This window comes from Pieris napi, chromosome 21 (genome assembly GCF_905475465.1).
Source record: "Pieris napi chromosome 21, ilPieNapi1.2, whole genome shotgun sequence".
NCBI lineage: Eukaryota > Metazoa > Arthropoda > Insecta > Lepidoptera > Pieridae > Pieris > Pieris napi.
The window spans coordinates 9,954,688-9,978,254 of record NC_062254.1 but is presented as its reverse complement, the minus strand read 5'-3'; the positions used below and the strand labels follow the sequence as shown (position 1 = coordinate 9,978,254).

The window sequence follows — 23,567 nt, the reverse complement described above, 5'->3', positions numbered from 1 at the left end:
CGTCCAACTCGACTTTGGATGACCGAGGGAGATCACCACCGACCATTTCGCGGTGTGATTCCTCGATGCCGGAAATCACATTCCGGCAACGTGCTGTCCGCAAAGCACTATCTTCCTTGGACATTCATAAGTCGAGCGGGCCGGATGGTATCCCCCCAATTGTGCTGCGTACTTGTGCTCCTGAGTTGGCTCCGGTCTTAACGCGCCTTTTCCGGTACCTGTACTCGCTCGGCACTGTCCCGAAGTGCTGGAAGACCGCTTCGATACATCCGATCCCAAAAAAAGGCGATCGCTCTGATCCGTCCAACTATCGCCCAATAGCTATAACCTCCTTGTTCTCCAAAATAATGGAAACCATTATTAATTGCCAGCTCTTGAGTTATCTAGAAGGTCACCAGTTGATTAGCGATTCTCAGTACGGCTTTCGTCGTGGTCGCTCAGCTGGTGACCTCCTTGTATACCTTACCCATAGGTGGGCGGAAGCAATTGAGTCCAAGGGGGAGGCGTTGGCGGTAAGTTTGGACATAGCGAAAGCCTTCGATCGGGTGTGGCACAGAGCACTGCTCTCGAAGCTTCCAGCCTATGGGCTTCCCGAGAAATTATGCGATTGGATCTCCAGCTTTCTGGCCGATCGGAGCATCAAGGTCGTCATCGACGGAGCATGTTCCGACCTTAAACCCGTGAACGCTGGGGTCCCACAAGGCTGTGTTCTATCCCCGACCCTATTTCTTCTGCATATCAATGATATGTTGCAACTTAGCAACATTCACTGCTATGCGGATGACAGCACTGGGGATATTCTTTACACTGGCCGGGCAGGTATTTCTCGGGCAGTTGTTGATGAGTACCGGAACAAACTTGTGTCTGAAGTCGAAACTCTACTACGTGGAGTCTCAGACTGGGGCAGACAAAACCTAGTCCAATTTAACCCCAAGAAGACACAAGTTTGCGCGTTTTCCGCTAAAAAAACACCCTTTGTCGCTACTCCTCTTTTCGAAAACACTCTTCTTAAAGCCACAGCCAGCATTGGAATACTTGGCGTTGACATATCGAACGACGTTCAGTTTCGCGGTCACTTGGAGGGAAAGGCTAAATTAGCCTCCAAAAAGCTTGGTGTGCTCAGCAAGGCGAGGCGGTACTTCACTCCGGGCCACCGCATGCAACTATATAAAGCGCAAATTCGGCCCCACATGGAGTACTGCTCTCACCTCTGGGCGGGGGCTCCCCAGTACCAGCTCCTTCCACTTGACCGTATACAACGCAGAGCGGTTCGAATTGTCGACGACCAATCCCTCTCCGAGCGGCTTGATCCTTTGGCGTTGCGTAGAGATGTGGGGTCACTCTGCATCTTCTACCGCATTTACCATGGAGAGTGTTCAGAGGAGTTGTTCGGATTAATACCTGCAGCTGAATTTCATCATCGGACGTCGAGACAGAATACGAAATTCCACCCGTATCACCTCGACGTCCGCCGTTCCACAACTGAGCGTTTTTCAAGGCAGTTTTTGCCGCGCACAACCACTATGTGGAACCAGCTGCCCACTGAAGTATTTCCGAACCAATTCGACTTAGGGTCCTTCAAGAAAAGAGCGTACCTATTCTTAAAAGGCCGGCAACGCACTCGCGAGCCCTCTGGCATTGAGAGTGTCCATGGGCGGCGGTATCACTTAACATCAGGTGAGCCTCCTGCCCGTTTGCCCCCCGTTCTATAAAAAAAAAAAAAAAAAATTGCTGACGTTAAAAATTAGTTTGTTGGGAACAACCGTTTAAACTCCACATTCGAGTCAATTTATTTATTTATAGGTAATTAAAGGCTGCTGTTTCGACAGCTCAATCGATCTTAGGACTGATCAACTAACCTGTATTTATAACAACCCGAATTTGTAATAAACAAGATTCGTGACCTTTCTTGTACTTGTTCCGCGAATTTCTTGAGCTTGTTAAGAATCGACTACAGAGGTAAACAATCATAGGAACGAATATCAAATATTGCTTGAATATTGATTGGCTTTAAGTTTCAAGGGTTTGAAGTTATGACAAATTTCTTTAATCATAATAAAAATAATAGCTATGTCATTATTATTAGGTCCTTACATATGAAATTGGCGTTTTGTATGGGAGGAACAAAAAGTCGAATATTTTTAAATATAATATATTTAATTAATCAAAGTATGAACCATTGTTTTCTATGCCCTTTTGCCATCTCATAGGTAGTTCATTGATCCCTTTACTAAAAAAAACAGTCGGACGGGAATCAATAAAATCTGTGAAGGCGATTTGGACTGCCCCATCGGAGTTAAATTTTTTCCCTTGCAAGAAGTTGTCCAAATTTCGAAAAAAAAATGGTAATCTGTTGGAGCAAGGTCCGGGGAGTACGGAGGATGTCTTAGACATTCCAATTCAAGCTCTTCTAATTTGGTAGCCGTCTGTTGTGCAGTGTGTGGTCTAGCGTTGTCGTGAAGTAGCAGTGGCGTGGAGCGATTTACCAGCTTAGGTTGTTTAGCCGCTAGCTTTTCCATCATGGTTTGCAATTGCTGACAATAGACATCAGCCGTAATAGTCTGGCCAGATTTGAGAAAACTGCAATGAACAATACCGGCACTAGTCCACCAAACGCTTACAAGTAACTTTTTTGGGGTTAATTTTCGCTTGGGGCAGGATTTGGCTGGCTGGCCAGGATCCAACCATTGTGCTGAGCGCTTCCGATTATCGTAAAGAATCCATTTTTCATCACAGGTAATGATTCGGTTTAAAATACCTTCATTATTGTGCCGGTTCAGTAATGTAACGCAGCAGTCGACGCGCTTTTGCCGGTTTGCTTCAGTCAATTCGTGAGGTACCCATCTTTCAAGCTTTTTAATCTTCCCAATTTGCTTCAAGTGAATTAAAACAGTTTTATGACTAACACCGCAGTCTGCAGCTAACTCGGACGTGGTTTGCGATGGATCCGCTTCCACAATAGCCTTCAATAGTTCATTATCAACTTGGGTCTCAGGCCGTCCACGGGGCTTGTTCTGCAGGTCGAAATTTCCAGAACGAAAACGTTGGAACCAAAAACGAACTGTGTTTTCTTTTGCAACATGACCGCCATACACATCATTCACCCTTCGAGTCGTTTCCGCAGCACTAGTGCCACGGCGGAACTCGTACTCGTAAATAATGCGATACTTTAAGTTTTCCATTTTGTAAAATGAGTGACGCAAACAGAAAAAACAGAAGAAAAAAACAAATGAATGACGGTCATCGAATCACAAATACATGAGTAAATAGCTGTACAAATTTTAATTTGAAATTCTTAACCAAAGAGGAGATATTTGAGGTCAAAGTGGACAAAACGTATAACGCCAATTTCATATGTAAGGACCTAATATTATCGACCAGTGGACAGTTGATAATTAATAGATCTGGATACATTGACAAACCAAATAATCCACTTATGTTAACGGTTTTAAACTAATACGACTTTGATGTTATTAAATTAAAATGACAATGGCAGCTGACACTTACGCCATTTGTCCTACATAAATAATAATGACAATACAAACTTGCTGAGTTTCTTGCCCGTTCTTCTCAGAACAAGGCCTCCTGGTAGTTTTGCGAACGGATGGCGTAGTCCTGCTCTTTCGTGAATTTTGTAAACGTTGTTGACATTCATAAGCATGCTCTAAGAAGCATCTAAATTGATTAAACGTATTTTGATTTTGATTTTTTGATTGAATAAAATTACTATTACTATAGACTATCAAATAGTCGTTAAATTGTAGATCTAGTAATATTGGCAAATCATATAGAACATAATATCCTAAGAGCCCAGGGCTCTTTGCTTAGGCCAGATCTTCGTCATTTTATAAAAGCTGAAAGTTCTTCTATGCGTGTCCCCTATACAGGTAAGAACGACCAGAGACTATAGAGTTTGGGTAGTGGTTAATTTGGCACGTTATAAACTGATTATACTTTGACGTTGTTAATTTGTGAGCTCTGTGACATAACGAACGTTAGCTGACAGTGATATCATTGTTTTACCTTAATAAATTACATTTAATAATAGTACTATGAAATTACTATTACTATAGACTATCGTTAATGAGAGAAATTATTTTAAAGTCCTACCTGGTATCATTTTAAATATATGTACCCTTTTAAATTCATTAAATTAGCAGATGATTCAGGTGTGTTTAGTATATCTGTATTTGTTTATATCTGACATAATTTTAAACAAAACTGGACTAGAAGTAGCCAAAATTGTTCTATGCGCATCTATTTTACCAATCTCCTTGGAGTTGAAAATCCGTTAGTAAAAAATTTCTTGAAGGATAGGCTCAAATGCTTTGATATTGATTTTTTTTTATGACCAAGCTTTTAATATACGAGTGAAAATTATTTTCGAACACGTAATATCCTTTTACTTCCTCTAATGAGGTTACATTTACGTCCATAAATATTAAAATGTTGAGTCTTAGGATTGTGCATGCCACCCATTTCTCTAATTGTTTCTTCCAATTCTTTTTCAGATAGGATGCCATACTTAAGAAATAGGGTCTTCTTTGTATAGGAGCGATATTGTTGTGTAAACATATTTTTATGAATAGAACGGGGAAAGATGTAACTAGTAATAGTAACATATTAAAATGTATATATTTATCACACAGAGAGAGAGATATTATCAAAGGTATCAAATTATACGAAGGAAGAATATTTTCTATAAAAATCAAAAAGCCACAAGTTGCCTAAGGTTAGCAATACACCGAAACAAAGAAACAATTATAAAGAATTAACAATAGCTTGTCATGTGTTTTGAATACAACCTTTTGTCTTTTAATGAGCAACAATCTATACTTTTAATTAATGATTACGTATTATTGTCATTGTCCAAGATAATTAAGGATGCAATTTTTGTTTACTCACTTACTTACATAGCGTACAAACTTTAGTGCATAAAACCAAAGTATAAAAATATAATCTAGTCTTAAGCTTGATGAAGCTGAAGAGTCTTCAATTAAAGTCAAATTTTAGTCGCAGCTATAAGATACATCTTCAACAAAAATCCCACGAAATCTAGTTTTTCATCAGCCCAAAAAAAAAATTAGATAAATATCTACTTAAACAATTATTCTCATTTCTAACTTTTTATTTAATTTTATTTACTATACACCTTTATTAGGGGAGGCCTATGTCAACAGACAACCTGACCAAAGTTGTTGCTAATAAATTATTATTTTCGCTATGTAAATTAGATTTATGAATGCTACTGTTAAATAAGAATAGCATGTAAGTTAAAAATGTCAGTGAATAAAGGGCTTTTATTATTATTATTTTACTATACACCTTTACACAAGTCTTCATTGCTTACACTGCTAACATTTACTAATATTTATTTTTTCTACTAAGTTTTTACATTCCTATTCTTTCTTTTTGCGACTGAGGCGCAAACTAGCTGCTGTGGCCTCTGGCAGAATGACCAGCGCTGTGGAACATTCTGCTCCTCAGCATAATGCTGAGCCAGGGCCAATTACAACCACACACGCATTACACACTTGAAACGAACCGAATGGGAAAAGGGAAAAAAACATTTTTTTTTTGATATCTCTCATAATATTTTTTTCTTTCATTATTTTTATTTTGTGTGTTTATTGTGTGTGTGTGTTTTTGTTAGCAATAAATATTATGTCTATGTCTAATAACAAGATAAATTGTCGAGAAATGGTTTAAGTTTACAAATACTTGTAAATGTCAGTCTAGCATATTAGATATTTAAATTTAATACGTGAATTTCCTAAATGTGAGTATTAATCTAGAACGGAGATGAAAACGCCTACGTTACTACTATGTTATATGCCTCAGGTCCTTCCACCCATCATCTCTACCAAGACGTAATTGTTATTATGTTTCTATAAAAAACCAGATCTTAAAATTTCTACTGATTTTTTATAGTATCTATAAAAATCACATTTGATAGCTAGTTAAATCAATTACGACTAGCATTCTGGATACAGAAACCGGACATACCTGGTTAATCTTTTTACCTTCAAAAGACGAATGGTTGATAGCACTGAGATTTATTACGTGAAATCTTTTGTAGAATGGATAAACTTTTGTGACCCGCTTTCGAGCATATTTTTCCTTCAATAGCTTTATAATTTAAAAACTTTAATATAAATGGTATATAAAAAACCAGCATCTTGGCGGCAGATTTCTGTATTATATTTTTTTCTAACCTTCTGTGCACACACCGTCTTTTTGGGTCTAAGACATAAAGCCTAGACTAGCCTCCTACAAGCTTAGTGTGCAGCAATACTAACTCCTTCTGCCTAACCGTATTCGACGAAGAGCGGTCGGTCACTTTCCAAGCGGCTTGGCCCTTGGCGTTCCGTAGAGATGTGGGGTTTCTCCGTATCTTCTTTTTTTTTTAAAGAACAGAGGGCAAACGGGCATGAGGCTCACCTGATGTTAAGTGGTACCACCGCCCAAGGACACTCAAGGCCAGAGGGCTCGCGAGTGCGTTGCCGGCCTTTCAGCAATTGGTACGCTCTTTTCTTGAAGGACCCTCAGTAGAATTGGTTCGGAAATACTTCAGTGGGCAGCTGTTTCCACAAGATTGACGATTGATGATGCGCGGCAAAGTTTTTGCCGCGCACCATCACTTGAAAAACGCTCAGTTGTGGAACGGCGGACGCCGAGGAGATACGGGTGGAATTTCGTACCCTGCCTCGACGTCCGATGACGAAACTCAGCTGCAGGTAATAATCTGATCATTCTCCATGGCAAATGCGGTAGAAGATGCAGAGTGACCCCACATCTCTACGCAACGCCAAAGGATCAAGCCGCTCGGAGAGGGATTCTTCTACAGCATTTACTATGGAGAGTATTCAGAAGGGCTCTTCGGATTAAAACCTAAAGCTGAGGTTCATCATTAAGTCAGAATACAAAATACAATCCGTATCACCTCGACGTCCGTTGTTACACAACTGAGCGTTTCCACTACTACAGTTTTTAACGAAGAGCGATTGCGAACTTGAGTCCAGGATCTTTTGTAGCGGCACTGGGTCATTACAATTATAACTAGTACTTTGCTTAATTAACTAGTGGAAAACTATATTCATAGCGCAGTAATTAGTATAAAAAAAAACCATGTGTATATACTTATGTACACGCGTTAGAAGTTATACTTATTTGGCGTAACAAGATAAAAATAGTATCTTTCGCCTAATTCTACGTTTGTAGAAAAAACGACACTAACAATAGAAAAAAGGTATTTAATACATTGAAAGTTTTATCATAACGCATTATCTAGTTAAATAAAGTTTATTTAAATATCACAAAAATTATTTCTATATAATTTAAGAAATGGACATTTATTTTAAAATGTTGACTATGCTAACTTGAGGGTGTCGGTTTTTTGTGACGGTGTGCGCGCGCATCGTAAAAATTACTCTTATCATTTCCTAACGCGCCTAAATAAGTATAACTTCAAAAATCTCTTTGCATAGGGCAAAGTAAAAGCAGCAAACGTAGTGTTGTAGGTACGAAATATGTAAGATCCTTAGGCTTAGGGTTTTATCACCTGAGCATGAATATACGTTGAAATCAATATTCAACGAATTCAATAGGCCTTATTGTTTAGGCTGGTCAGTAGCAGAACCCGTAACCCAATTCCGAAAGCGCTTTGAAATTCAAATTTAGAAACGCACAGGCATATCAAAGCTTATCTGTATGACCACACATAATTTTACGATACACTGTATGCATATTAAAGAGAGCTTTTTTACCGATGTAAAAGAGGATAATTTTAAACGCGAATAAATTTGTCTTATAAAATCTTAATTAACCCATTATAAAAACTTAGTCTAAGTGAAAATAAAAATATGGGCACAGTTACACCGGCACACCATTCTTTGTCTATTTTTATCAGAGCGAACAAATTGGTTAGATAGGGAAACAGTAGTTTTTATTTTTATTTTTATTTATTTGGACGGTTTTGGATACTTTTAATAAAACGAATATAGAAGTAATTAAAATAAAAAACTTGATTAAATATTCCTTAATGTATTTTGAACTCAGTTATGTTTTTAAATGTTTTTATACTTATACATTTTTGATGGGAAAAGTAAAATAATCTTAATAATTTTGATGCGTAGGAAAAACATAAACAAAACTGATGACTATGTAAACAACATAGTAACACCGAACATATAGAAGTGAAGTCATCAACCAATGTTGGCTGAAATTATTTTGAATTAAAAAGTGTTAAATAAGAATGTTTGTCACTTACCTTAGTCTCCTAAAAAAACCTTAACTTTTTCTTTCTTCTTTTTTTTCTGCGGGTATTCGCAATCAGCCCTAAGGCTATGAGCGAATTTGTTCTGTGGTGCTGTCATGTGGAGTGACTTCTCATTGGAAGCATCTACTCATCTTCTGTCTCGAGCTACTGCCGGTTTTCTAGCTTGAGAATATGGTGACGTTTTAGTCGACTCACATTCTATAATCTGATTCTGTACAAAGTAAATCAGATTTTTTTTCTGTACTAAAAATCTGTACAAAGGAGGTTTACATAAACTATTTTTAAGATAAATGTTCTTCGTACGTTGTTAGTAGTTAATGCTTCGTATTTCTTTGTAAACCAAGATCTTATACTCCCCGAGGGCATTGAAAGTTCCAGTTAGCTTTATAATACAACTGTACTGAGACTCATTGAACTGGTTTATATAAGAAATCGCAGTTTAGAAGAGTAAGCAAAAATAAAAATAAACATTCAAATATAATAGTTTATTTATTGCGTTGCAACAAAACCCTTATAATAATAGTTAGTCCGGTCAATTTAGACATCCAAGGTTACAATAATTCGCACTTGGCTGAATATTGGTAGGATTGCTCAATACACTATTATAAAGGAAATGTGAAAAGTCCTCATCGATCCGGAACGTGCAAAAAAATTTACTCCGGGTCAAAGATCACAAAAATGGGTTTTTCGCGATTTTCAGCAAAATGGTAAGTTTTATCATAAAATTAGTTTAGACAAAAATTGTAGATCAGATAATTATCTATAAAAAATGTCAAAATACTTTTTTTCCCAAGATCCACCGTTTTTGAGATATCACGATTTAAAAAGTTGAAAGAGTTGTAATCGTCATAATATGTATATTGTATAAGTACACCACGTATATACATCACTGAAGCCGTAATACAAGCAATAATATCGTTCTATCGGTCAGTGTGACTTACACATATAAAATATGAAAATTTCGGGTAAAAAAAACCCAGTCCTTTATTATCTACGCCAGTGTAACCTTCAGCAACATCGCTCTGGAGTGAAAAACACGTGTTTATTGTCACCTATTTTTTAATTCAAGAGAAAGCAGAAGTTAATGATGATTTAGATTCAGACGGATAAATTTTCTTATTTTTTGTAATTTACACCCCTTTCATCATTTTCAACCATTGTCAATATCTACAGTTATTCAATAGTTTCAAATTAAACAGAATCATAAAAGATCAGTGGAATAGGCCTACCGGGGAAACCACATTAAAAAAAAAGCGCTAAGTACACTACCTCAAAGGTGGCGTGGAAACGTGTGCATAATATGACGATTACAACTCTTTCAACTTTTTGAATCGTTATATCTCAAAAACGGTGGCTCTTAGGAAAAAAGTATTTTGACATTTTTTATAGATAATTATCTGATCTACAATTTTTGTCTAAACTAATTTTATGATAAAACTTACCATTTTGCTGAAAATCGCGAAAAACCCATTTTTGTGATCTTTGAACCGGAGTAAATTTTTTTGCACGTGCCGGATCGATGAGGACTTTTCACATTTCCTTTATAATAATGTATATTGAGCAATTCTACCAATATTCAGCCAAGTGCGAATTATTGTAACCTTACCCCTATTTTTTAGTCTAATTTGACCGGATTATAGTTATATCTATCAATTGTGTATTCAATACTAAGTAGAGATCAATGGGTTGCTCGATAGACGAAAAAAAATATGGTACAGAGCGCCCCACGCTTTTTCACAATAATACCAGTATTTTTTGTTCATTACCATTTTCAGCCTAAATTAGGAATTATTTTTCACTTTATAGTTTGATGTTCTTTAAAAGCCTGTTTTTTAGTTTTTTTTAACTATATTTATTTTATTTTTTAGTTAAATTTTTTTTATTTTTTTTTCGGATTATTGCATTGTCATCGATCTTTGACAGGCGCGCAAAGTTTGAATTACATCTGTCCGTTAAAAGTGGGTCAAAATCGAGTCCGAAGGGTTCGGTTACATACATACATACATACATACAGGTGAAGCTAATATAAAGCGTGTAATAAAGTTGGCAATTTTATAAGGAATGATTTAAATATATCCACTCCGAAAGGAGTAAAATAATGGAGTGCCAGATATATGATGGTATCCTGTCACTTAAAATTAAAACCTTGCGCAATAGAATGCAAGGTTTCCCACAATCATACTAAACTGTTTGAATCATTTTGATTATTCTTACTATAAATAATATATAAAGAGTATATGTTCATTGAAATCATATATTAATACGTATTATAAAATAAAGTCCCCGGGTTGCGTCTCTGTGTTAGAGAGCAATAAATTAAAAACCTACCGAATGGACTGTGGTTTATGTTTGGTGGATAGGTTATTTAAGTCCCTTTTTTTATGCCATTGCCATAATACTCGAAATCCGCGCTGGCGGAAGTAACATATATCGGAAGAAATTTAGTTTATATATTATTGCATTTAATACATGTATAGTACGATTATATCTCATGTATTCTAGTTTACCTATTAATATACAACATTATAACGTATTTCAATCCAAATTCATAATTATTCAGATGCTAATTTGACTAATTCTGCACTAATACAAATGAATTTTGATTTCAATATAAATTATTTATTGACGCTAGCTCAACCAATATATTTTCCTTTGTTCCAGATATATTAAAATGGAGCTGCGAATAATTGGAATCCTATATATAATTGTCATAATGGCTTTAGCCAATGAAATGTCGGCCGTCCAACCCAGGGACAACACTAAACGACGAACAAAAGAAAAGGGAGGATTTCAAAAGAACATCTGTGATATCACTGATAGGGACTCAAAAGTTCACTGCTACTGCGAGAACACGAGAGAGCCAAGGAACGCAACAAAGGCCGAATGCTGGGTATTCAATGGAGGTATTCCCAGGGATGACCTCATCTGGCAAAGTTTCGCGTCACAACCAACTTTGCAAACTTTGTCTTTCAACATCCGCGTTGACGGCGCGTTAGGCTACGTGCCAACCAAAGCTCTCCAGTACTTACAGAAACTTCGATCCATAAACATAAAGTATGGAAACATAGTTGACATCGCCCCCCTCGCATTTGCAAACCTAACTAACCTGAAAGAAGTATCGTTGTCTCAGAACCAAATCGAAACCTTGCAACCGTTTGCATTTGCGCATTTACCCAATATCACAGTTATCAATTTGGAGGAAAACACGATACTCGAAATTGGAAAAGATTCTTTCATTGATCTCCCTAAGCTGCAAAAGCTGGTTCTGACGAAAAACAATATAACAACGATTAGCAACGGGGCATTCCAGCACACGTTCAATCTCTTGGAATTGGACCTGAATAAAAACAGCATATTCCATCTAAACCGTCACACGTTTGATGGATTGGCGAACTTGCGGAAATTGGATCTGAGGAAGAATCGTATTTACAATTTGACCGAATTCACGTTCGCCGAATTGTGGAATTTACAAGAGTTACTTTTGGGGAAGAATGAAATAAAGTATATATCTGCGAGGGCGTTCGACGGTCTGTCCCAGCTGCGGAAGTTGTCCCTTGACGACAATAAACTGGCCGCTATACCCCCGGGCTTGTTTGAAGGAGTGCGGGGCCTTAGTTCCCTCGACCTGCGTTCGAATGAGCTCCACGCGTTAACTTTCGACAATATAAAGCCCATATTGGATAATTTGAAACCTCTAAATAGCAATTTGCTTCTTGAAGGTAATGAATATTTAGCACCACCTCACATATTCTGTAATGAGTTTCTATAACATTTTGAATGTTTAACGAGAAGAAATTGAGATACCGCTAAACTTTAATAAAGTTTGAACTTTCGTACGTTTACGATCCTTCGGGGCATTTTAATTCATTGATATCTTTGTAACTGTTTAAGTAATAAAATCTCAATTTCTCACGTTCCATTGTACAATTATAATTTATATTTGTTATGCAATCGTTGAGGTAAATAAAATTAAATCACGAATCGTATTAGTGAACAAATTAAAAAAAAAATATTATTACTAGTACATCTCTTTATACAGTTTTACTAGCATACCGGCCAAGCGTTGCCGTGGCTCAGGTTTTTGATATATTACATAGTAGTAAACTAGATAGCTTATGTGAAACGTTGGTACTTTTAACACAGCGCCATCCGTTAGAATTGTATCAAATAATAAACAAATATTTGCAATAAAATAATATTGCGGGTATAAATTAAGATGTTAGGTATCCTATCTTTTAAGTAGGATCAAACTACAATCTGTGTGCAAATTTGATTGATATCGGTTCGGTAGTTTAGGAGTCCATAGCGGACAAACAACGTGACACGTAATTTTTATATATTAAGATGTAAGCTGTCTGTTTTTCTATTTTATTGAACGAATAACATTAGGAAGGCAATTTTAATTAGATATCTGAAGTTCGATTGCCTTACCAGAAACAATAATAAATTGCAACATAAAAAAATTAATTATTGTAATAATTTAATAAAAAATCCAATTTCCAAAGCTTGTTTGTGACCCAAAAAATTATTCCCGTTACGTACCGTTTAACATGGATTGTTATAAATGTTAACAAAGTTATCTTTTGACTCTCGAGGCCGGCTAAACTTTTCAACATTGTCTTCTAAACATTTGTCATCTCTGCGTGATAAAGAATGCCAGAAAAACTTTGTTGAAATATTGAGGCCATAATGTTGTTTGAGAAGTTAGATCATATTTCATACAACTCAATGCTTAGAGATTATTATTTATTAAATTAAATTCAAAAACAAAAAATTAAATTAGGTCCTATTTACTATAGGTTTATAAATAAATGCTCAGTAATTCATAAAGCCAGTATTTGTGAAACTCGAATGCAAAATAAATTCAATAGAGTTTTGTAAGCTATTTCAATGCAACGATTCTAATTAGTTTTTAATTCTGCTTACAGAGAACAACTTCGTCTGTGACTGCAGGCTGAAATGGATGCATTCATTACGAAACGAGACAAAAAGTCAAAGCACTAAAGACTCCCTTGATGGCGTGACCTGCAAAATGGATCCACCAATCGTCAGCTCGGCGTATAACAAAATGGACGATAAAATTAATTACATCCAGGACACGGCGAAACAAAACACGACGGACGAAATCTCAAAGAAGGGCGTGAAACGGAACGTTTTGAAAATTCCCACTGAAACATTACCGTGTCGCAAAGAAACTATTAAAACAACAGAAATGCCGTTTATCGTGGATCCCGTTATACCAATTCAAAATGAAATGAAAACTTTCAGATTTCATGAAATGAATTCAGCCTGTGGAGTTTCGCTCTCAGCTCTGTTGCTATGGGCCGCGTCTTTTGTTTTCTTTTTTACTTAGAGTGTCTATTGCATACTGGAATATTACTAAAACTTCAGTAAAAACACCATAGGATCGTCATTATGTATGAGGTATAGACTTTTAGCGTAATCTTATGTAAATATTTGTCGTGAAACTGTATATAAAAATATTTAAATTAACCAGATTTTGGTTCAACGGAAATTCAATTAGCAATTAATTAAGTTTAATTTGGAAGTTAACATTTTTCAAGTAGGTCATGAAAACATAATTGTACATAAAAATAGAATATAAATAATATAATAATTATTGTAACGTTTGTCAATATTTATAAGTTAAGTAAATGTTTTTTCAGACCATTTTTCATTGATATATGAATTACTATGACTTAATGTCCTACAGTCTCCATCGCGTCGATAGAAGACTAAAAAAAAAGTGTCACTATCATTGGTATTTACGACTTAAATTACTTAAAAACATAAAGTACTTTAAATAGCCTGAAGTGTGTTGAAATATTGTAAGAGATTATTATTAATATTATTATTTTTGCCTTTTAGTAAAGCTAGTGTCATAAGGGAGCTTATTATTATTAAATAAGATCTAAATAAATAAATCTGACTAGATTTATTTGAATCGTCAAACGTAAAAATTTGATTTATACTTTTAATTAATTTATAAATTACATAATTTTAATAAATCCCTTAATGCATGTACTTGTAATGATTTTAAGTCGACTTCAAAAACGTTTTCCTTCCTTCGGATTATCGTGCATTTTATACAATAACTGGAGTTCTGTCACCATGAAACCACAAGTAAATCACATTTTATTTTTTCTTGAGTAAAACTACTTAAAAACACTACGTCACATTTTTACGTTAATTAATATTATGTCTGACTTTTTTGTAACTATCATCGTTACTTGAATACTATAAATTTTAAGTAGCAATGACAGTATTGAAAAATGTCCTCGATTGAAGACCCCATCTATTCTGGGCTACCTGGAAAGTATATATTGAAACAAATACCATACAAACAGACAACATACAGCTCCAACAAATTGATGCCTTCCTTTTTTGAAGTCGGTTAAACGCTACGCTGTTTCAATTTTATCTTAAACAATCGATGTTACCTTTTTAAAACATTTCGTACTTAATGTTTGACTATGTTGTATAAAAGATTTTGACAAAGCGTTTTTTGTATAAAATAAATGTGTACAATTTTTAAGCGTTGATTCATTTTACCTTTGTCAACTTAAAACTCTAAACAAGCTTTTATCATTTTATAACATATTCATTTAATAAATGAATATTTTCGTTGCAGAAATATAATTGACATAATTAAATTAAAAGGCGGGCAACTGGCGGCCTTATCGCTTTCGAGCGATCTCTTCCAGGCAACCACTGTGAGATTTTTTTTTAATTAGATAAGGTAAGCAAGAAGTGTAATAATACATAAGACATATTGTTAACAAAAGAAAGCAATTAAAACTTATGTAAACAGTGATCAGGCCCATATTTAATAAAAAAGAGACATGAAAAAGAAAAAGTGCACATGAATCACGATAAATTTAGATCAGTTTCACATCAGTTAGTACGAAAGTTAAGGATATGATGTGGACAGGTAATGTTTGTAAAGTCGACATTTAAAGGAAGAAAGAGAAGGAGCTAAGCGAATAGGGACGGGAAGTGATTCCATAGCCTTACTGCAGAGACCATAAAGGATTATTTAATAAGAATTCTACTTATGAACAGTTAGTATCTGTGATACCGTGCGCGTTGTTTATGATGCAACACATACTTAATCTTAATCTAGGAAATAATATTTATAGATTTTCCTGCTGGCATTGCAGAGCTGGCATTAGAAAAAAATGATCTTTGGTGACGCAGGTAGCCTGGGTGCGTTCTAAAGAATTAAGAATATTAAACACACGACTTTTACTTCTGCATTATTTGTATAGATATGTTTTTTTTTAAATTTAGGTTAGTTTATATTTATAAAAAAAGAGTAGTATTTTCCCAGTGATTTCAACGTGGGACCATCATCCCTAAGGATGTAGATTTGAACCCCGGCTTTGCACATATGGAGTTTTTCACTCACTCGTATGGTGAACGGCCTTGACACAAAAAGTCGACGGCGCGTGTCAGTCACTGAAGACTGCTGAAAAAGATATTATATTAACAGCAACAAAATCTAAGCCAAACGGTTGCCATCCTAGACCAAAAAGTTGTAGCCCTACTGGTTTCTTATGTTCTTTATCACAACATACAAATCTTTTCTAACTTTAATATACATAGCGTAAGAATTAAAGGGATATGGTTTAATTAAAATTAACGTAAATAAATTTTATCTAAAGCTGAGGATTATAGATACTTGGGGTGAGAGAGACTTACAGTTAATTCGTTTGCTATCTGAGATCTTAGCCAATAAAATAAAGCTGATAGAGAATGAATGGCCCAACTTATGCCAGATTAAATCGCTAAATGTAGTAACATGAATTTATATTTATTAGTTATATAATTCCCTCGGAAACTGAATAGATTATACATACGTTTTTGTAGAGCAGTGTTGGCCTACTTCAACGTGCGACCCTCAACCCTGAGGTTGTAGGTTCGATCCCCGGCTGTGCAGCAATGGACTTTCTTTCTATGTGAGGAAACGCCTGCCTTACACCCAACAGTCGACGGCGTATGTCATGCACAGAAGGCTGATCACCTACTTGCCCATTAGATTGAAAAATGATCATGAAACAGATTCAGAAACCTGAGGCCCGAGCCTAACGAGGTGGTAGTGCCACTGATTTTTTTTTGTCTTGCCTAAAGGTATATTTTAAATTTGTATTTATTTCGATATAAATATCGAATAATTATGTTAATGAAATATACAATAATCATTATGTTTGTTATTAAAATAATCATCAATCTTTTATCCTCGATATGACATCCTCGAAATTCCTTATTATTAATCAAATTACACTTGTTAAAATCTAATAATAATATTAAAGTTATGCCCTTAAATTGTCCATATTAAATTAGATAAAGTGTTAGTGATAGAGACACTGGAATGTACCGTCACCCGGAACTTGTGGTATTTGCGAATTATTAGGATAAATTGGAATCCATGAAATGTGGTAATAAAGTCTAGCCAACCATTAATTAACCTTTCGTAGTTTTTGGCTTCAAATTTAGGGCAACCAAAAAGTTCTGGATGACCTACTCGCCGATAAAAAGGACAAAAAATTCCAATGAACATAGCTGAAATGTACCGTTTCGGATGGTGAATTAATTGATTAATTATTTTTTTACATAGAAAAGAGGGCAAACAGGAGGCTCATCTGTTGTTAAGTGATACCGCCGATAGATACTCTCAATGCCAGAGGGCTCGCGAGTGCGATGGTGGCCTTTTAAGAATCGGTACGCTCTTTTCGTGAAGGACCCTAAGTCAAATTGGTTCGGAAATACTTCAGTGAAAATATCTTACTTTCTGCCCTTCTTCGTCAAGCCCTTGTATTATTTACTTATAGAATCTTTTATGCTTGAAAATATTAGTCAGTACCTAAAAAATCGTGTGGCGTAGTCTTGACTTATTAGTCTATATTTGTATTCTAGATAATAATTTCTTGATCAACACGGATTGGAGTAGGTATCGTTAATATTTGTTTTCCTAAATTAAGTTGTTATTTTAAAGTTTCTTTCCAAAGAAATATTTCAGCTATTTAAAATATTTTTTATGAAAAAGGAGATTATATATTACCAACTATGTGGTCTGTCAGCAGCCCAATAGGCCGTAATACTTATTTATTTTGTCGTATACTGAGTGAATTAAAAACAAGCATTATAAATAATAATTCACAAAAAAGGTATATATTTTTTTCCTAATAAATCGAATGATATATGATTTACCCGCCTACGCAATTTTTGTACACACTTATGGACTGTCAAAAAAATTAAATGTCACGTCAACTCAAGGGCGTAGAACAAATGACATCTGGCAAGAAACTCAACTTGTCAAGTAAGTTGTTTGCAAGCGAATAAATATTGTATATTTTGTATTTCATAAGATCAAATTCAGTCCTAAATAATATTTACTAAATGGAATATATTATATATTCTAATATATAATAAAACAAACCCCAGAAAGGAGTATTTTTAAGCTCTTGCATAGATTTTATCGCGGGCTTCGAGCGCGGCGACCGAATCAAGAAATTCCGTAACGAAAATAAAAACCTAACAAAAAAATACTGCATAAATAAATAATTGCATAAATTGATAAAAAATGCTATACAATAAAAATAAATTTACATGTATGTGTATAAATATATATTACAGCGGTGATTCTATCCAATACTTGGTTACTTGCAGTAGGAACTATATTACAAGTAACAAGCTGTCGAGTTGCAAAGCCAGACACTTACACCAATAGACTGAACAGCTTTGGACAGTGTTTAATGCGGTTTTATTAGACTTGTATTACCAAAGTTTAGCCGTGGCATTATAGCAGATAATTCGAAACCTTATTATCAAGTATTTCATATATTTAGTTATAAACACACCAGAATGGTAGGGGAGCCCAAGAGGGGATTTCGGGATTTACTAAAGCGCGGCAGATTAATATATAGGGGGATACCTTGTACCCGGTTAAGTACCTCCACAAAATATGAGGCCCATATATAAGGCCGCACGTGAAGGAGACAGGATCAGTTTAGTAAAAAAAAATTGACCATCAGAAATTCCCGAGCGCGTCAGATTAAGTTAGGGTGAGTTAATTACATCCTAAAAAGTGTATATTCCACTAATCTGACAATTTGAGAGTGACGGAAAAAAAGGGGAGGGCAACAAAGTTGTAAAAAAAAAACGTCATCTCGACATTCTCGAGCGTAGCTAATTTTTTTTTATTTTGAAGGAAATAATTCAAGAATAATGAAAAATATATAATCTGACGATTTCCGCAAGCCGAAATAACAAAAATTCGTCGATAAAGTTAAATGCGTGCAGCTGCGTGATGCCTACATTTCCTTAAACCGATCGGAATCTACTAAACGGCGTTCTAAATATTTCCCTCAAAATTACATTTCCTGTGAATTTGAACCGATTCGGACCGATAGATTTTGAGAAATTTTGAAAAATCTTAAAAAAATAAGAAATATTTTTTTTTAAAGTGGTTTCTTTATCGATCAATTTCAAAAACTAATCCGCCTTTGAGCTTGAAAAACCACGTCGATCGCCACCAAGCTGGTCAAAAGCGGTTGATTCGTTCGAGAGATATCGTACACGAAAGAAACCCGAAAAAGTGTTTTTTCGGGATTACTCCGAAATTTGTGGTTCGATCAATTAAAATTGCAAAATTATTTATGAGGATGATAAAACTGCGTCGAATGCCGCCAACCGCTTGAAAATTGCTTGATCCATTCAAAAGTTATTGCGGTTTGAAAATTCCGAAAATAGTGTTCTATGAAACTTCTATCAGACTTTCGAGCTGGGAGAGCTCAAATGCATAGAAATGTTATTTCTTTGAACTCAGCGAGCTCAAAATATCAATTTTAAGCGCCCAGGAATGGAATTAGCGGGAAGTTGCAGGGATGGCCCTTTAGGTGAACCGTTTTTCTATTTTTTTTTTGTCAGATCAGGCGAATCCCTCTAGATAATCGTCAGATTATGAGACAGTACGTTTAGAACATAAAGATGAACCACATATATCTTAATCTGACGCGCTTGAGTATTTCAAAATTGCGATTTTTTTTGCAAATTAAGAAAATGGCTGTGGGTTTGCGTCCCATCGAAATCGTCAGATTAGTGAATGAGAGCTTTTTTTGGTTCACTTAACACTCCCTTAGAAAATCTGACGCGCTCGATAATTTTTTTTTTTTTTATTTTCAACCCTTAAATACAACCACCCGCATCATGCAAACGATCAGATTAACATACGTACATTATTAAAAATACGTAGGGCATAGATGCTATCAATATCTGACGCGCTCGAGGATGTCCATGCAACAGTTTTTTTTTACATATTTAACTATCTATAGCCGCTTCCCCCACCGATGAAAAGGAATTTATCATATAACATTTTTTTCTTCTTTTTATCTAAGCTTTGCATCCCAATAGGTCTCTACGACGCTCGAGTAAATCCCCATTTAGCATCGTGGGCTCCCCTACCAGAAGTAGCCTTATCGATTTCACTCAAAGCTCATCACAAAAAACATGTACTTAACTAGATGACGTATTTATAGATATACGGGTCGTTTTTCTTTTAAACCTACAATTTGATAAAGCTTTAGCTCAATTTAGAAAATAAAAATATAAAGCTTTATTGTCAGTTTATATATATATTCTGATAGCAGAATTTCTATTCTATTAGAAAAAGTGGTTTGCCTAGATTTTTGTACGATTTTATAGGCCTGAAAGATTCGACAGAAAAATTTACTACTTTGGAACGAAATCTTTTATTTTATTCTATCGAATACTCTTCGTCGAATAAGTTGTACTTTTGTAATACATTAATTAACTAAATGAGCTTGTAGAAAACATATTAATATAATACATTTGTATGTATAAAATATGTTTTATTCATGACACCACTCCGTCACATTCTCTGCTAATATAAATGTATTTTTTGCTATAAATCAAAATTTTATCATTTTAAAATAAACACCAATATCACAGATAGTAATATAATCAAATAATATAAATATACATGTTCCCATGTTTCACTAGTCATAAAAAATATATTTAAAGGACAAAAATGATTTTCCTATAAGGAGACATCGTGACGGAGTTTAATATTCTAGGGGATACCAGGCTGCGTTTTGGTATACAACTGGTTTAATTTTAATACATTTTTCTGCTCATTATAAAATCTTTGTAAGGGCTTGTAATCTCTGTTTTAATATCAGACAAACAGGAAATCGTGGTAGCCTTTGAAACATTCAGATTCAACATCCGAATTGTTTCAAAACAGTTAGTGGAAATATCGAATCGAAATATCTAAACGCGCCATCTCAACAGAAAAGCACATTCTCCTTAATTTTATTTGAACAATATTTCACCCCGTTTAAATTAATCTTTTCAATTTCCATTGAGATAACGTATCAGGGCCTAAACAATAATGAGGACATTCGTAATCCATTCGAACGGAAACCAAAGTCAACTTGAATTAAATTTATTAGAGGGGCTTAATGAGATTGGAACATTACGGTCATATAAAGATTTAGAATTACATCTTTATGGTAGGGGAGCCCACGATGCTAAATGGGGATTTACTCGAGCGTCGTAGAGACCTATTGGGATGCAAAGCTTAGATAAAAAGAAGAAAAAAATGTTATATGATAAATTCCTTTTCATCGGTGGGGGAAGCGGCTATAGATAGTTAAATATGTAAAAAAAAACTGTTGCATGGACATCCTCGAGCGCGTCAGATATTGATAGCATCTATGCCCTACGTATTTTTAATAATGTACGTATGTTAATCTGATCGTTTGCATGATGCGGGTGGTTGTATTTAAGGGTTGAAAAATAAAAAATAAAAAAAAATATCGAGCGCGTCAGATTTTCTAAGGGAGTGTTAAGTGCACCAAAAAAAAGCTCTCATTCACTAATCTGACGATTTCGATGGGACGCAAACCCACAGCCATTTTCTTAATTTGCAAAAAAAAATCGCAATTTTGAAATACTCAAGCGCGTCAGATTAAGATATATGTGGTTCATCTTTATGTTCTAAACGTACTGTCTCATAATCTGACGATTATCTAGAGGGATTCGCCTGATCTGACAAAAAAAAAATAGAAAAACGGTTCACCTAAAGGGCCATCCCTGCAACTTCCCGCTAATTCCATTCCTGGGCGCTTAAAATTGATATTTTGAGCTCGCTGAGTTCAAAGAAATAACATTTCTATGCATTTGAGCTCTCCCAGCTCGAAAGTCTGATAGAAGTTTCATAGAACACTATTTTTGGAATTTTCAAACCGCAATAACTTTTGAATGGATCAAGCAATTTTCACGCGGTTGGCGGCATTCGACGCAGTTTTATCATCCTCATAAATAATTTTGCAATTTTAATTGATCGAACCACACATTTCGGAGTAATCCCGAAAAAACACTTTTTCGGGTTTCATTCGTGTACGATATCTCTCGAACGAATCAACCGCTTTTGACCAGCTTGGTGGCGATCGACGTGGTTTTTCAAGCTCAAAGGCGGATTAGTTTTTGAAGTTGATCGATAAAGAAACCACTTTAAAAAAAAATATTTCTTATTTTTTTAAGATTTTTCAAAATTTCTCAAAATCTATCGGTCCGAATCGGTTCAAATTCACAGGAAATGTAATTTTGAGGGAAATATTTAGAACGCCGTTTAGTAGATTCCAATCAGTTTAAGGAAATGTAGGCATCACGCAGCTGCACGCATTTAACTTTATCGACGAATTTTTGTTATTTCGGCTTGCGGAAATCGTCAGATTAAATATTTTTCATTATTCTTGAATTATTTCCTTCAAAATAAAAAAAAATTTAGCTACGCTCGAGAATGTCGAGATGATGTTTTTTTTTACAACTTTGTTGCCCTCCCCTTTTTTTCCGTCACTCTCAAATTGTCAGATTAGTGGAATATACACTTTTTAGGATGTAATTAACTCACCCTACCTTAATCTGACGCGCTCGGGAATTTCTGATGGTCAATTTTTTTTTACTAAACTGATCCTGTCTCCTTCACGTGCGGCTTTATATATGGGCCTCATATTTTGTGGAGGTACTTAACCGGGTACAAGGTATCCCCCTATATATTGATCTGCCGCGCTTTAGTAAATCCCGAAATCCCCTCTTGGGCTCCCCTACCATTATATTATGAAAAAAAATCAGTGGTGCTACAACCTCTATAGGTCTTGGCCTCAGATTTCTAAATCTGTTTCATGATAATATTTAAGTCTAATAGGCAAGTAGGTGATCAGCCTCCAGTGCCTGACACACGCCGTCGACGTTTTCGGTCTAAGACATGTCGGTTTCCTCACGATGTTTTCCTTCACCGTTCGAGCAAATGTTAAATGCGCACATAGAAAGAAAGTTCATTGGTGCACAGCCAGGGATTGAACCTACGACCTCAGGTATGAGAGTCGCACGCTGACACCACTAGGCTAACACGAGCAGTGTTCATAATGCATTTCATATTATGAAAATATTAGCAAATTTTTATTAAAATGATTAGTAACTGTGAGCGTATTTGGAATGGGATAGAAAACATTCAGCATTAATATTATGGTAATGAAAATAGTATGAATCAAGTGCTAATTCAATAAAACAACACTGTGTTCACTTTTATTGATACTTAATTAATCCTACGTATATAAATGCGAAAGTTTGTAAGTATGGATGAATGTTTGTTACTCTTTCACGTATAAACTACTAAATGGATTTTAATGAAACTTTACAATAATAAAGCTTAGCGTGCGTCCACATCTGGCGAATATTCCGCGAATGTGCAGCTCGCGAGCATTTTGCGATCTGCGCGCGTGTTTTTTTGTTCGTTCGCTGCTCCTGAGCCACCCGCGCGCATTTCGCGCGCAACCTAAGCGTCGTACGCGATCAGCGTGGGAGCGGCGCGCCAGTACTGACTCAGTAGTCAGTAAACGGAACTGTAAGCGCGAGAACTGAGTGCGCGGAGATCGCGCGCCTTTTACGAGCCTTGCATGAGTTGCTCTAAGGAGGCGCACCAAACCAGTGCCGTGCCTGCATGCGCGCAGCTCACAAACGGCTCGCGAACTGCACATTCGCTGCGCATTCGCCAGATGTGGACGCACATTATACATCAGAATAATACATAGGCTTCAATGTTTATTTATTTATTTATTTAATTATAAGTAATCTTACAGCTAACATACATAATATTACAAAACAAACACTTATACAGTACAAAAAGCCAAAACAGATTACATAGATAAACAATATTATATAAGAAAAATGAAACAAATAAGCGCATCAATAGAAAAAATATATA

At 35.5% G+C, this 23,567-nt stretch overlaps 1 protein-coding gene across 2 annotated transcripts in view; it reads left to right on the top strand.

Annotated features, from left to right (window-relative positions):
• LOC125060224 (connectin-like) overlaps nt 1–14,813 on the top strand; it is a 123,154-nt gene extending 108,341 nt beyond the window's left edge. For both annotated transcript variants that reach the window (XM_047665015.1, XM_047665016.1), the window contains exons 3-4: nt 10,940–11,997; nt 13,207–14,813. In XM_047665015.1, coding sequence (XP_047520971.1) covers nt 10,950–11,997; nt 13,207–13,631 — 1,473 coding nt within the window. In that variant the 5' untranslated portion in view covers nt 10,940–10,949 and the 3' untranslated portion in view covers nt 13,632–14,813. The remainder of the gene's footprint in view (nt 1–10,939; nt 11,998–13,206) is intronic.
• Nucleotides 14,814–23,567: the final 8,754 nt, after the last annotated feature.